Below are 15,531 nucleotides of genomic sequence, written 5' to 3'. Positions count from 1 at the left end.
TATCGGCATTTTGTGGCACATACACCATCAACAAAACCAAAATCCGTGAGTACATCAGGGTACTAAAACACTTTGGTCATACAATACAAGGAGACGACGCACCTGTAGCCTCGCCTTCAAATAATAATCCAATGCCGAGTACCAGTACTGGTTTAACTGGGTTGACCAGAAGTGGTACTCGGTATAATTACCAACACAACTCAGTCAGGGCTAATCTAACTAACACTGGCTTATACGATAGGTTCCCTGGAAGTGAACCCACACTTTCAGGGTTTAAGCAATATTTAACCAATATTCTTAAAAAAGCAGGGCGTAATGCTGGTGACACATGAAGTTTTTCTATAATATCCAAAAACATGCATTCCTTAAATAGTAATATGGCTTGTATCAATTTTGATATTTTTGAGCACGTAGATGAAATACATTATTTTAACTTGGTACTTTCTCAAAACGGGGTTTCTGCAGGTAGCATTAAAAATTACATGTCAGCAGTCAAATCCTTTCTCACCTACTGTCAAACATATGTTAAAATGTCACCCAGGGTTTTCGATAATTCCCGTAGGTGTACAAGTGCTACACATTGTTCATATACAGGCGTAAGTAGACAATATAACCGCGAAGAAGCCCATAAGCCTGTTGCAGAATTCCGAGATGAAACCAGACAATCGCCGCCCATTTCCGTTGTTCAAAAGAGGTACACGGGATCCTGCAACCAGACAGGAGGTTAGGCACATCCTGGATCGGGTGATGCGGTACTTGTCTTGTGGGATAATTCAACTTGGTCATGTCCAAAGACCTTCAGTGGCATCCTGTATGAAGTTGGCTGACTTTGATAAGGCACGATCTGTTGCCGGGAGGTACCAGATTTCTTTCATGGACCACAAGACGTCCACGAGCTTCCTGGTCAGCACAACCTTGTGCAAAGAAGAGTACAACATGTTCAGGGATTACCGCCGGCATGTACGTGGTGACATGCCTGAAGATGTCTAGCCGGAAAAGTCACCTTTTTTCACAGAAAAGTGGACGGTACCGAAGTGGAAAACATGTCCCTCGAGTTGGCCCGCTTCCATAGGATAAGAGGTTTCCTTAAAACCAACGAGGGAAACAAACGTAGGACATATACTGCCACAGATGTTCGAAAAGCTTTGGAGACTGAAATGGATCGAAACTGACTTTAGGTTATGGAATTACAGGTTATATCCTATTACTTCTATCCTATAGTTGATCATGGTTTGATCATGTTTCCCTGTTACTTTTACCTTTCCCTTCCCCCTACCTTCCACTATCCACCTAATTTCTTACCTTTTGGGCTTGATGAGTTTTCCTTTGCCTTTACTTTTGCCTTTCCCTTTCCCCCTACCTTCAGGGTTTGGGGGTTGGGGCCTGGGCTGGGTGGAGGAATCTGCTGGAATTGACGCCGAGACAGGTTCCTCAACGTTTGATGTACTAGCTGCTTGCTTGATGACAACCTCTACAAATGCACACTCACTAGCAGCCTGTAAGGGTGTTTTTTTAGCATAGTATTTATGTATTGTTTTTGGCCATGTGCAAGATAGTCACTGGCCATCTTACGTTTTGCAGCATCATTGGGATGCTGCCTTGCCACTTCAGTCTCCAAAGCTTTTCGAACATCTGTGGCTGTATATGTCCTACGTTTGTTTCCCTCGTTGGTTTTAAGGAAACCTCTTATCCTATGGAAGTGGGCCAACTCGAGGGACATGTTTTCCACTTCGGTACCGTCCACTTTCCTGAAGAAAGGTGACTTTTCCGGCTAGACATCTTCAGGCATATCACCACGTACATACCGGCGGTAATCCCTGAACATGTTTGGGCAACAAAGCTGATTTAAGTAACGTTCTGTCTACGTGCTCTGGGTGATATGTATTCTTAGACTCATATTATATGTCGACGTTATGTAAATTCACTTTACAAAGTAACGGTGTTCTCTTCATTTGAACATTGCCGCGGAGTTGCGTCCCTTAGGCAAACACTCCTTAGTGCTTTCTATTACTGTCGGTTTGCGATGATCGCGTTACTAGGTATGTCACCAGCATATCCGTGGCAGTGAGTTTCAACAAGGCCCCGAAATGATGAGAATAGACTAACGCTTAGTCTCTGAATATATAATTTTGATAGTAACAAACAAACCCATTTAAATTGAAAAGGAGCCCCTGAGAGACCAGAAGAAATCTAGACTTGTTTCATTTAGGACATTAGCATTACAGAGAGGGCTAGGCAGTCGGGAATATAATGTGGTTCAGGGACGGTGAAACAGACTAGGATGAGAACTGTATCGCTTCGGGCTTTTCTCACACATTAAACAGACACGCCATCACATACCTAGAATACAGTTCACAGCAAAGGAGAAACTATTTTTTTAAACCAGAATCGTTGATAAAAGTTCTGGCAAAAATGTAAATGCAAAGTCACAACTGATGTGATTGAAGAAAGTCATCATAACTTATGACATAATCAAGAAGACATTAGAAATTCTTTTGATATCGGGTCTGTTAGTTCTCAACATTCTCGATATGTTAGACATTCAACATATTTATATTTGCATCCTGAATTGCATAATCTTGTTACAAGGTTTACAGCAATGAGATTGAGACAGTTTCTATGTGCAAGATTATCACGAGAGGAATGTGGTTGACCTACTTTATAAATAAATAGGCTTCTGGGCCAGATTTACTGCGCGGAAAAACATTGTTTATCAAATCCAGTATTTACAGGAGTTAATAAAGAAACTTTGAATGATATTTAAAACAAAATTTAATTAAAACCAATGTTCTTAATATCGCATGTGCTGATTAAATACTTTGAAAATAAAATATTGTAAATTTTGAAATTGTTTGATGACTCGTTACAAAGTCTTCTTGTAATTGCAGCTCTCGTGTACTGTGAGTTTGGTTTACACAGGTTTCAGCTGTATTCCAGTTATGTCACGTGGGAGGAAAGTCCAAACTGACGCAGGTCGTGGATATTGACCACGTGCACGTTGTTGAAATCCATGAGCACAGACGGGTGCTGTGAAACCTTGAAATATAATGCGAACGAATCTGAGATTTGGACCCAAGATCTTCAGTTCCTTGCGTGCCAAAGGGACGCAACCGTGGACAGCGACTTGCTGTCTTGAAACAGCCTTGTCTTAAATACAGACATTGTCTCTGGTAAAAGTAATTTTGTATGACATTGTCTTTGGCTTGTTTAGAATAGTCTTTTACGGTCAGATTCATCTACATCATTTAATCTGAGTTCACATTATCATTTGAATATTTTGAATCTAACTCGCTTGCGCTGCTATTTCTGCAAAGAGATCAGAGTCTACTATGTACCTTTGAAACCGGATCCTAGATATGTAAATATATTTTTTAATTTATTTAATGAAATTTTAACATGTTTGCGATTTGATGTTGCTTTTAAAAGATGTGAAATCCTGAAAATGTGGCCTAGTTGAGATGAAAATAGGTTAAGGTAACACGTGACAGGTGCGTGGCAAAACAAGTCACGTCCCAATGTTCCCAGCTGAAGGTGTCTGCTCTGTCACACCGCCGGCTTTAACGCGGGGGTCGAATTGCGTTTACTATTTTACATATACAGTATAGCACAGTCTATACCGTCCCCGACTGCATACCTATATCAGAGATACAGGTGTTATCTGGCCCCACATAGATACGAAGATCGAACGATGGGTATAGAAATTATAGCCAACACTACATCCGCTGATGGCGCAGGTGACACGGACACCACAGGCGGCGGCATTTTCAGATGTGTGTAACACCTTTGCAAAATGCTGCACATGTGCATGTTATACCTCGTTAGAAACGCACTGGAAAGGCCTTTTGAAAGCATTATAGATATAAAAAATCCAAATATGCACAATGAAATTAGAACCGAACTCATCTTCCGCCGATAGCGCAGGTGACACCGCCATCGCATGTGGCATTATATTCGGACATGTCTAGTACCTTTGCACAACGTCACAAATGTGCATGTTTTACGTCGTTAGAAACGCACTGAAAAAGCCTTTCAAATGCATTATAGATATTCAAAATCCAAACTTGTATAATGAAATTAGAACCGAACTCATCTTCCACTGGTAGCGCAGGTGACACGGACATCAAACGCGGCATTATATTCGGACATGTCTAGTACCTTTGCACAACGTCGCAAATATGCATGTTATACGTTGTTAGAAGTGCACTGGAAAGGCCTTTCAAATACATGATAGATGTCAAGGATCCAACAACAGATACAGAAATAATTACCGAACGAAACATGCGCTGATATGCGCTGATAGCGTCGGCGACGCACACCAGATGCGGCATTATGTACAGACGTTTGCAGCTTTGCGAAATGTCGCACATGTACGTGTTGTACGTCGTTAGAAACAAATTTGAAAGGGCTTTCATATGCATTATAGATATTAAGGATCGCACAACGGATATAGGACTTATTACCCCCCGCTGATAGTGGGTGTGACGCAGGAATAAACAAGCGACATTACATGTAGGTGTTATTTGTCGTTAGAAACGAATTTGAAAGGGCTTTCATATGCATTATAGATATCTAAGTCGAACCATGGATATAGAAATTATAGCTGAAAAGACATATTATATATATATATAAATAATCGCATAAATGAATGATAAATATTACGAAATACACGTACGTCTACATATGAAACAACTTGCACAATGGTGATTTATGGCTCGTCGGAACCACCCCAAAGAAACATTTAAGAGCTATTCGTATTGACCAGCACTCACCACGTGGAGGTTGCTCTTTTAAGAGTGCCATTTTCATTTTCCTGCACCATTCCCACAACAGCAAGTTCGAACACCGAACCCCTTTACTACTGTTGTATAAACCTAATGGATCGAAACTGACTTTAGGTTATGGAATTACAGGTTATATCCTATTACTTCTATCCTATAGTTGATCATGGTTTGATCATGTTTCCCTGTTACTTTTACCTTTCCCTTCCCCCTACCTTCCACTATCCACCTAATTTCTTACCTTTTGGGCTTGATGAGTTTTCCTTTGCCTTTACTTTTGCCTTTCCCTTTCCCCCTACCTTCAGGGTTTGGGGGTTGGGGCCTGGGGCTGGGTGGAGGAATCTGCTGGAATTGACGCCGAGACAGGTTCCTCAACGTTTGATGTACTAGCTGCTTGCTTGATGACAACCTCTACAAATGCACACTCACTAGCAGCCTGTAAGGGTGTTTTTTTAGCATAGTATTTATGTATTGTTTTTTGGCCATGTGCAAGTTAGTCACTGGCCATCTTACGTTTTGCAGCATCATTGGGATGCTGCCTTGCCACTTCAGTCTCCAAAGCTTTTCGAACATCTGTGGCTGTATATGTCCTACGTTTGTTTCCCTCGTTGGTTTTAAGGAAACCTCTTATCCTATGGAAGCGGGCCAACTCGAGGGACATGTTTTCCACTTCGGTACCGTCCACTATTCTGAAGAAAGGTGACTTTTCCGGCTGGACATCTTCAGGCATGTCACCACGTACATGCCGGCGGTAATCCCTGAACATGTTGTACTCCTCTTTGCACAAGGTGAAAAGATGGAGTGATAAAAGGATAGACTGATAATGATGAGCGAACATAAGCACAACTGCCGGCAGTTGCTTTGGCCGTATTCAAGTGTTACCGGGGCGAGCCTCTCCGCGTGTAAAACATGTGTTGTGTTTCATGATGTCAAGTAGTGAGTGTAGATTGAGGTGTACTGAACCTACGTCGTGGTCGGAACATGTCACGTACAATACCCCATACTTAGTGTGTTTCATCTCGTACTATTTGAATTCCCTACATCAGAGATGATGCACACTTCCTTCTATGATAGTCACTTTCATCGTATTTATATCGATAATGTATGGGAGAGTGAGTGAGTGAGTGAGTTTAGTTTAACGCCGCACTCAGCAATATTCCAGCTATATGGCCGCGGTCTGTAAATAATCGAGTCCGGACCACACAATCCAGTGATCAAAAGCATGAGCATCGATCTGCGAAATTGGGAACCGATGACATGTGTCAACCAAGTCAGCTAGCCTGATCACCCGATCCCGTTAGTCGCCTCTTACAACAAGCATGGGTTACTGAAGGCTCATTCTAACCCGGACCTTCACGGGTCTATGGGAGAGTGAGTTGAGTTTAACGCTGTTTTGAGCAGTATTCAGTTTATCACTTCGTGTAAGCTGGATGTGGAAAACAGTAACCCAAACTCTGTAGTACCAACATTTTAGCGCAATTTATTTGTGCTGTGATGATGCTTCGGTGTAAACGGCATCTAGACTACACGTGGACAGACATATGTAGATAGGCAACTTATCCCTTGCCATTCCATTCAGCAATCAATGTATCGTCACGCAAAGAGGCAATAAATTCAAATTGTTGTACAAGGATACGTGTTGGGGTATATATTGTACGAAAACCCAATGATGAGGGCCCAATGACATCGTATCAGAAACTGTTATCTAGCGTTGTCCTACCACCTGACTCCAGGAAACGCTTGCAGGCAAGTCGTCGGTGATATGGCGTGAATACACAAGCGTATTCCACATTTCATATAATATATGTATAATGATAAAATGACATTTGCTGCTTCCACATGTTATTTCATAATTATCAAATCACCTTAATTATATAAAAGAGGGGTTGGGTAGCCTAGTGGTTAAAGTCTACGCTCGTTACGCCGAAGACCCGGGTTCGATTCCCCACATGGGCACAATGTGTGAAGCCCATTTCTGGCGTTCCCCGATGTGATATTACTGGAATATTGCTAAAGACGGCGTAAAACCCAACTCACTCACTCACTATATAACCTGGCCCCGACAATCGAGTGTATAAGGATATTCGGTATTTCGATCACAAATGAGTGAGTAGAATTTTACGCCGCTTTCAGATAAATTGACAAAATATTACGACAGGGAACACCAGAAATGGGCTTCACACATTGTACATACGCGGGGAATCGAACCTGATTACAAACAAAAGATTATATAAAATGTATTCCCTACTTGTACGTCCTTTGCTGTATTGAAAACCCCGAATCTCCAAATAAAGTTCTGTGGGGTTAGTTAAGGCATCAGTGCCACTACACTACGATGACTGTCGACATTAATGGGTCAACCTAACCAGGCACAAGGCCGTTGTTATTACTGCTATCTCTCGGATTACTTGCCCCAGAGAGACTCCACGCTGCTACAGTAGAAGAGATATTCATGAAAATTTAATCGTACCGAGCATTTACAAGCTGTTTTTAAAGCAAAACTTAGACGCTAGCCATTTTGTGTTCTCTTGATCGGGAAGAACAGCCTTTCTCTACCACAATAGGCCTCGTCATCTCTATATCTGGACACACAGTGATAATGAACAGACAACAGATCTACCCGGCCCTAAGAGTGGTTGAGTAAGGATATACGCCGCTTTCAGCCCAAAATATCACGGCTGGGTGCTCCAGAATGGGTTTCTGTACCCATGTGGGGTCTCGAACTACGTTCTTCGGCGTGATGAGCAAACGCTTTAACCACCGCCGATCAAACCCATGTGTAGATCAAGGGGATGGGTTCCAGCGGAATATGTCTTTGAGGGCACTGCATGATAAGGTTCTCCTTCGAGGCGGAATAGACCCTCAATATCCAATGGTTGTCCCAAGAGCTGGTTAACTTGGATCGGGTGGTTACTATGGTAACCTGGTTAATCGCGTGATACCATGTCCCGATGACAGGTTGTTCATGCCGTCAGCCACTGGTTTGAATGCGGAATGTAGAGAATGAAGGACTCACAGACAAACAACATGACACGAGGGGTCAGAGTAGTGATTTCGTGGTACTCTACATATCACAGATGAAATGTGTTAGAATTGGGTTTTTGGAGATATCATGTGTTGAAGTAGTATCACACCTCGTCGTTTTAGCCACCGAAGTCACCGAAAACATATATGTGTCTGTTAAACAATCTCATTCAAATAAGATATATTGCTCCAATACATGTTAAATATTGAGAGGTATCACATCTGAGTTAAAAATTTGATTTTATTATAATCAGCTTACTTAGTTCATCCCTAAGGAGGGCGGTGAGATAGCCTAGTGGTTATATCGTTCGCGACCAGCGTTCGATTCCCCACATGGGTACAATGTGAGAAGCCCATTTCTGGTGTCTCCCGCCGTGATATTGCTGGAATATTGCTAAAAGCGGCGTAAAACTAAACCCACTCTCTCATCCCTAAGGATGCTTTTGAAAAAGAAGAGTCCACAAGTCACGTTTGATATGGGGATACATTTATTCTCTTTATCTCTTCTCTCAGAAATAGTACCTACATCCATGAGAGCATCTTCAAGTCTACATGTTGGCCCCTTGGTACCTCGTAGAATGTACATTAAACCTCTGCATACATGGTATATACAATAACAATTGACAAGGGTACAAAATGGCACATACATTAAAGATAAACAATTTCCTGCCAATCAAAAGCTTTGCACAGACAGTGAAAATGCTACCGTTATAAGGCAGAAGTAGCACGCAGTCAGTGGCGCGTTATGATGAAATCATTAACGTGCAAACTGTGAAACTTGGCTCCGTGTAGGCATCCCTAAGTAAAAAATGGACTGTTCTATGCGTAAAGAATGGACTGTTCTATAAGTAAAGAATGGACTGTTCTATGCGTAAAGAATGGACTGTTCTATGCATCTCATTACACAACCATGATACAGAAACTATGTTTTCCTTACGATACAGTGTTGATCTACAAGTTCTCCCTACGTGCCTGTACAACGACATACTGCCGGTCCACAATAAGACTAAAGGTAAATATCTACCACCCATGTTAAATTGTTGCATATCACATACCGATGCTTACATGAATGTACTACATTTAGCATAATAGTAGTATGCATGTTTCAGTGAAGTCAATACGTATCAACTGTAGACTGTTAGCATTGACAGTGGTTTAAGTGACAGCTGTTAGATTTAACTAATAACACTGAAATGCAAGAAAACTGTTTTAATAAACATTCAGAGACAACGATTCCTTTGAGATGCTGAAAAACATATACGTACACAATCCTGTTTATAAGAACACATTCACAGTCAAACTACAAACATTTGTAGATCTAACAAACCCATAACAAATGAAGATCTGTTTCATTCAATACTGCTTATTTCTTTGATTCAACACGATTAAAATCAATCGGAAAGGCACCTTGTATATATCTTAGCACGTCACCATGGTAACAGCAATAACCATGTAATTGACACCTGCTTTATGATTTGATGTCGGGATAGTTGGACACTTCGATCAGGTTGTCATCCGGGTCTCGGAAGTAGACCGAGGTGATTGGTCCAATGGCGCCATTCCTCTCTACCGGCCCCTCCATGATAGTGACGTTGCAGTTCTAAAATTCAAGTGACTGATTGAGATGCCATGTAAGACTGCTGATCGTCAATGGGACTAAAGCCAAAGTAGCGCAGGTTTAGAGCTGAGAAACCAAAGATCCTATTCCGAGTCTGTTCGGAAAGCTTGGGTCGTTTGAAGCAGAGGGAAACAACTATAAATAGCCACCCTCTCAAGCACTACATCTTAAAACGTTAAATGACTAAGGTACCAAACACTGATGTTTGTAGTGTGTTTGAATGGTTTCTATTCGAGGTCAAGTGGACAAATTCAAACACTCACTGAGTACTTCACAAGGATAACCAGCCGATATTTTGGAACCCCTTTACAATAAACACTTATCCTTTTGTTACACTCAATGACAAGATAATCGCCAAAAACTCATAATTTCAATTCCATGCATTGACAGAAATATATTGAAGAAGCTGCATATAAAAAAACGGTACCAAACAATGAATTTGGGGCATATGTTTACCATGACTGTTTTGTTGCCATTATCAATGTCCAAGTCCTTTCGTGTACTGTTTTGTTTTCATAATCAGTGTCCAAGTCCTTTCGTGTACTGTTTTATAGTCATAATCAATGTCTAAGTCCTTTCGTGTACTGTTTTCTTGTCATAATCAATGTCCAAGTCCTTTCGTGTACTGTTTTATTGTCATAATCAATGTCCAAGTCCTTTCGTGTACTGTTTTATAGTCATAATCAATGTCTAAGTCCTTTCGTGTACTGTTTTCTTGTCATAATCAATGTCCAAGTCCTTTCGTGTACTGTTTTATAGTCATAATCAATGTCCAAGTCCTTTCGTGTACTGTTTTATAGTCATAATCAATGTCCAAGCCCTTTCGTGTACTGTTTTGTTTTCATAATCAGTGTCCAAGTCCTTTCGTGTACCGTTTTATAGTCATAATCAATGTCCAAGCCCTTTCGTGTATTGTTTTGTTTTCATAATCAATGTCTAAGTCCTTTCGTGTACTGTTTTATAGTCATAATCAATGTCAAAGTCCTTTCGTGTACTGTTTTGTTGTCATAATCAATGTCCAAGTCCTTTCGTGTACTGTTTTGTTGTCATAATTAGTGTCCAAGTCCTTCGTGTACTGTTTTGCTGTCATAATCAATGTCAAAGTCCTTTCGTGTACTGTTGTATTGTCATAATCAGTGTTCAAGTCCTTTCGTGTACTGTTTTATTGTCATAATGGGTGTCCAAGTCCTTTCGTGTACTGTTTTGTTATCATTATCAATGTCCAAATCCTTTCGTGTACTGTTTTATTGTCATAATCAGTGTCCAAATCCTTTCGCGTTCTCTTTTGTTGTCATAATCAGTGTCCAAGTCCTTTTGTGAACTGTTTTATTGTCATAATCAGTGTCCAAGTCCTTTCGTGTACTATTTTATTGTCATAATCAGTGCCCAAGCCATTTCGTACACTGTTTTGTTGTCATAATCAATGTCAAAGTCCTTACGTGTACTGGTTTAATGTCATACTCAGTGTCCAAGACCTTTCGTATACTGTTTTGTTGTTATATTCAGTGTCCAAGTCCTTTCGTGTACCCTTTTGTTGTCATAATCAGTGTCCAAGTCCTTTCGTGTACTGTTTTGCTGTCATAATCAGTGTCCAAGTCCTTTCGTGTACTGTTGTATTGTCATAATCAGTGTCCAAGTCCTTTCATGTACTGTTTTGTTATCATAATCAATGTCCAAATCCTTTCATGTACTGTTTTATTGTCATAATCAGTCTCCAAATCCTTTCGCGTTCTGTTTTGTTGTCATAATCAGTGACGAAGTCCTTTTGTGTACTGTTTTATTGTCATAATCAGTGCCCAAGCCCTTTCGTACACTGTTTTGTTGTCATAATCAGTGTCCAAGTCCTTTACTGTACTGTTTTATTGTCATAATTAGTGTCCAAGTCCTTTCGTGTACTGTTTTGCTGTCATAATCAATGTCTAAGTCCTTTCGTGTACTGTTGTATTGTCATAATCAGTGTCCAAGTCCTTTCGTGTACTGTTTTATTGTCATAATGGGTGTCCAAGTCCTTTCGGGTACTGTTTTGTTATCATTATCAATGTCCAAATCCTTTCGTGTACTGTTTTATTGTCATAATCAGTGTCCAAATCCTTTTGCGTTCTTTTTTGTTGTCATAATCATTGTCCAAGTCCTTTTGTGTACTGTTTTATTGTCATAATCAGTATCCAAGTCCTTTCGTGTACTATTTTATTTTCATAATCAGTGCCCATGCCCTTTCGTACACTGTTTTGTTGTCATAATCAGTGTCCAAGTCCTTTCGTGTACTGTTTTGTTGTCATAATCAATGTCCAAGTCCTTACGTGTACTGGTTTAATGTCATACTCAGTGTCCAAGACCTTTCGTATACTGTTTTGTTGTTATAATCAGTGTCCAAGTCCTTTCGTGTACTCTTTTGTTGTCATAATCAGTGTCCAAGTCCTTTCGTGTACTGTTTTGCTGTCATAATCAGTGTCCAAGTCCTTTCGTGTACTGTTGTATTGCCATAATCAGTGTCCAAGTCCTTTCAAGTCCTGTTTTATTGTACTGTGCCCAAGCCCTTTTTACACTGTTTTGTTGTCATAATCAGTGTCCAAGTCCTTTCGTGTACTGTTTTGTTGTCATAATCAGTGTCCAAGTCCTTTCGTGTACTGTTTTATTGTCATAATCAGTGTTCAAGTCCTTTCGTGTACTGTTTTGTTGTCATAATCTGTGTCCAAGTCCTTTCGAATACTGTTTTATTGTCATAATCTGTGTCTAAGTCCTTTCGCTTATTGGCTTATAGTCATTATCAATGTTCAAGTCCTTTCGTGAACTGATATATTGTCATAATGGGTGTCCAAGTCCTTTCGCATACTGTTTTGTTGTCACAATGGATGTCCACGTCCTTTCGCGTACTGTTGTATTGTCATAATCTGTGTCCAAGTCCTTTTGCGTATTGGTTTATAGTCATTATCAATGTTCAAGTCCTTTCGTGAACTGATTTATTGTCATAATAAATGTTCAATTCCTTTTGCGCTCTGTTTATTGTCGTAGTCGATGTCCAAGTCCTTTCGTGTACTGGTTTATTGTCATAATCAATGTTCAAGTCCTTTCACATACTGTTTTATTGTCATAATCAAAGTTCAAGTGATTTCGCGTACTCTTCATTGTCAAAGTTGATGTCACGTCCTTTCATGTACTGGTTTATTGTCATAATCAGTGTCCAAGTCCTCTGAGTACTGTTGATTGTCATAATCGTTGTGCAAGTAATTTTGTGTACTGTTTTATTTATGGCCAATGTTTGAGGTGTGTGAAGGCTGCTATAGTACCTTCAGATGTTCCATGACATGGTTCGGCTTCGTGTTGGTGATGAAACAGACATCAACCGCAACCGGAGTCAGGCAACTGGCCTTGGGATCAAGCTCCTTACCACGCTCGTGGAGGCCTATCTTAGAAAGGCCGAAAGTGAGCGCTTTACGACCCTGTAACAAAACGTTCATTTATCTTAGAGGACATTTTCCTTTGTTGATCTTACGTGTAGTTAGTTCGGTATTCTGTTTTCACATTTAGCCTTAAGTTATGTTCTTTAATCTAAAGGAAAAACACAACTATCTTTAAAAGTACTTTACAACCTTAATCACTAACCTACAAATGTTTAGACCCTAAATGCGTTAATACCACCGAACACAGGTTGTCCAGTGTATGGTGCTCTTACTTTGATTATAGCGATCTCCATGCCAAGTACCCGATGGTAGAAGTCCACGGACTTGTTAATGTCGGCGACCGTGATGACGAAGTGGTCAACACGTTCAATCTTGAAATTGATGACTGACCGCCGGGCAAATGTCGCAACTGACCCATCCTGCAAGATGAATGTATTCTGAAAGTATCCCCCATGGGTGCAATGAGGGAAGCCGATTCCTGATGTCCCCTCTGTGGTTTTACAGGAATATTGCTCAAAGCGGAGTAAAACCCAAGACATTCACTAGATCACGGTGTTATGGGTATCGTTGAGAGAAATCGTACCGAGGTCTTCGGCGTTGAAAGCGAACGCCTTACCCACTAGGCTACCCCACCGCTCCCGTGCTCAAGTGGGTAGAGCAGGCTGTATATTACCTAATACTTCGTGGTATTCTTTGATTATTACAGGACCCGACTGTATGCATATATTTTGGATCACACTTCCTTACATAGGTTGAGTGGGTTATATCGCTGACTTTGGTGCTCGCAGCTGATTGTGTGTCTTCAAATATCGGATGGGATTCAACCCCAAAAGTACTGCAATTTGTACTACAGGTGCCCTGTAGACAAGATCTATGGTAAGCCAATGTTAAAGAAAGGGAGTTACGTCCTCATTGGACCCGTGAAGGTCCGACTTAGAATGAACCTTCAGTAACCCATGCTTGTCGTAAGAGGCGACTAACGGGATCGGGTGGTCAGGCTAGCTGACTTGGTTGACACATGTCATCGGTTCCCAATTTCGCAGATCGATGCTCATGCTGTTGATCACTGGATTGTGTGGTCCAGACTCGATTATTTACAGACAGTCATATAGCTGGAATATTGCTGAGTGCGGCGTAAAACTGAACTCACTCACTCACTCCGTCCTCATTGTATGTTATCATCCCTGTGACCTTACGAAATGTATCAACCCCCAACATTCGAAAAAAAATTTGTTCTTCATGCTCTGACAATCGGTGTATCGAGTCATGGATGATTGGATGCAACGTGTAATCGAAGTCCGATGACTATTGCTCATGATTTGCCTGCTGTGGCCAGATTTCCGGATCCAGAGTGATAAAATTGACTCTCTCACTTCCTGGCAGGAAGGCGGGCAATTTACAAACCACCAAGACTGCGGCATAAAACAGCATTTCTCCGCGTTCACATTCCATCCCCAGCTTATAATATTGATGTAACTGGGGTCTTAAATACGCGCCCTCAGTTCCAGGAGCGATCTACGTGACTTGAATTATTCGCATCTCCTTTGTTGTGTATACTATTAACCTGACGACACATTATTAACTGACGCATAATATACAGTAGGTACTATCAGACATGATGCTTATCTTGTGATATCATAAAACTGTGAATGTCTGCTGCTGGTCTACAACCTTTATGTGGCATTGTATGTAAGAATGTAAACATCTGATAAGCGAACATCGGTAAATCACCTGTGAAGATCTGGGTTAGAATTCTTGGTTGACACATGTCATCGCATCCCAATTGCTGTTTTCCTGGATTGTCTGGTCCAGACTCGATTATTTACAGACCGCCGCCATATAGCTGGAATATTGCTGAGCGCGGCGTAAAACTAAACTCACTCACACACAGTCACTCACATCGGTAAATCAACCGGTGCATATTGTGTCATAATCTCATTATTACACACATTCAAGCGTTGTACATACAGTGGCAATAACTGAAGCTACATATTTAGTCAACCGCATCACGGTCGTAATCATATCACCAACAATACTTTTTTTTTACCTACTTAGTTTTGATAAAATATCCGTCGCGTCGTTACAGCTGACTCATCCCATGTATTAAGCTATATGTACATTGTTCCCAGGACTGCAAGCATTAACTGACAATTTTGAAGCACAGCTTGTCACAATGAATGTTGGTAAGATGCATACATACAGTGCCAGGCGGTCACTATCACACAGCATACGACCAATGGTAGTGTTACATATTACAATTTACTATAGCATAAAACCTGAGACAACGTTTCCATGGGTATTTCATAAGAATATGACCTCCAGCAGTCTGACAAAACTGAACGGACTGAACATACCTGTACGCTTGTTGTCATTATGATACCGGTAACGGTAAAATGATGGCAGCCACGCTACCAGTTAAGGGACTGTAAATCTTAAGGTGTACTGTTAGAAAATATACCGTAATCATAACGGTAAAATGTTTGACGGTCGTGCTTCACTAACAATCAGTACTGGCCATAGGAGCAAGTTGTACATGGCCACTGCGATCGTGTTAGATCGCCATCGCCATTATCAAACACTGCATCATTTCCGAGATACATTCACCCATCCAGATATCAGACATATCTATAACTTACATTTTCTTAAGGTAATAATACAAAACGAATTGTGTCAGGTTAATTGTGCAGGTACGTGAGTCGACATTGACGAC

The 15,531-nt window shown here is 40.9% G+C and overlaps 1 protein-coding gene across 1 annotated transcript; it reads right to left on the bottom strand.

Moving 5' to 3' along the window:
- Positions 1 to 9,270: 9,270 nt before the first annotated feature.
- On the bottom strand, positions 9,271 to 15,193 carry LOC124266127 (glyoxalase domain-containing protein 5-like). The gene is made up of 4 exons (XM_046700943.1): positions 15,176 to 15,193; positions 13,094 to 13,240; positions 12,708 to 12,860; positions 9,271 to 9,402 (listed from the first exon to the last, which is right to left on the bottom strand). The coding sequence occupies exons 1-4, from the start codon at positions 15,191 to 15,193 to the stop codon at positions 9,271 to 9,273; spliced, it is 450 nt and encodes a 149-aa protein (XP_046556899.1).
- Between the last annotated feature and the right edge of the window lie 338 nt (positions 15,194 to 15,531).

The sequence above is a fragment of the Haliotis rubra genome, unplaced genomic scaffold (genome assembly GCF_003918875.1).
Source record: "Haliotis rubra isolate DU_JTF1 unplaced genomic scaffold, ASM391887v1 Scf10, whole genome shotgun sequence".
NCBI lineage: Eukaryota > Metazoa > Mollusca > Gastropoda > Lepetellida > Haliotidae > Haliotis > Haliotis rubra.
The sequence above is the reverse complement of the archived record's forward strand: the minus strand, read 5'-3'. Positions and strand labels throughout refer to the sequence as shown.

Bases quoted from the DNA above. Each gene is read 5' to 3' on its own strand.
- LOC124266127 (XM_046700943.1), bottom strand. The intron at 12,861-13,093 runs GTAAGAGCACCA...GTTTTGTTACAG, and splicing joins TGGAGATCGCTATAATCAAA to GGTCGTAAAGCGCTCACTTT. The intron at 9,403-12,707 runs GTACTATAGCAG...CTTGAATTTTAG, and splicing joins ATGTCATGGAACATCTGAAG to AACTGCAACGTCACTATCAT.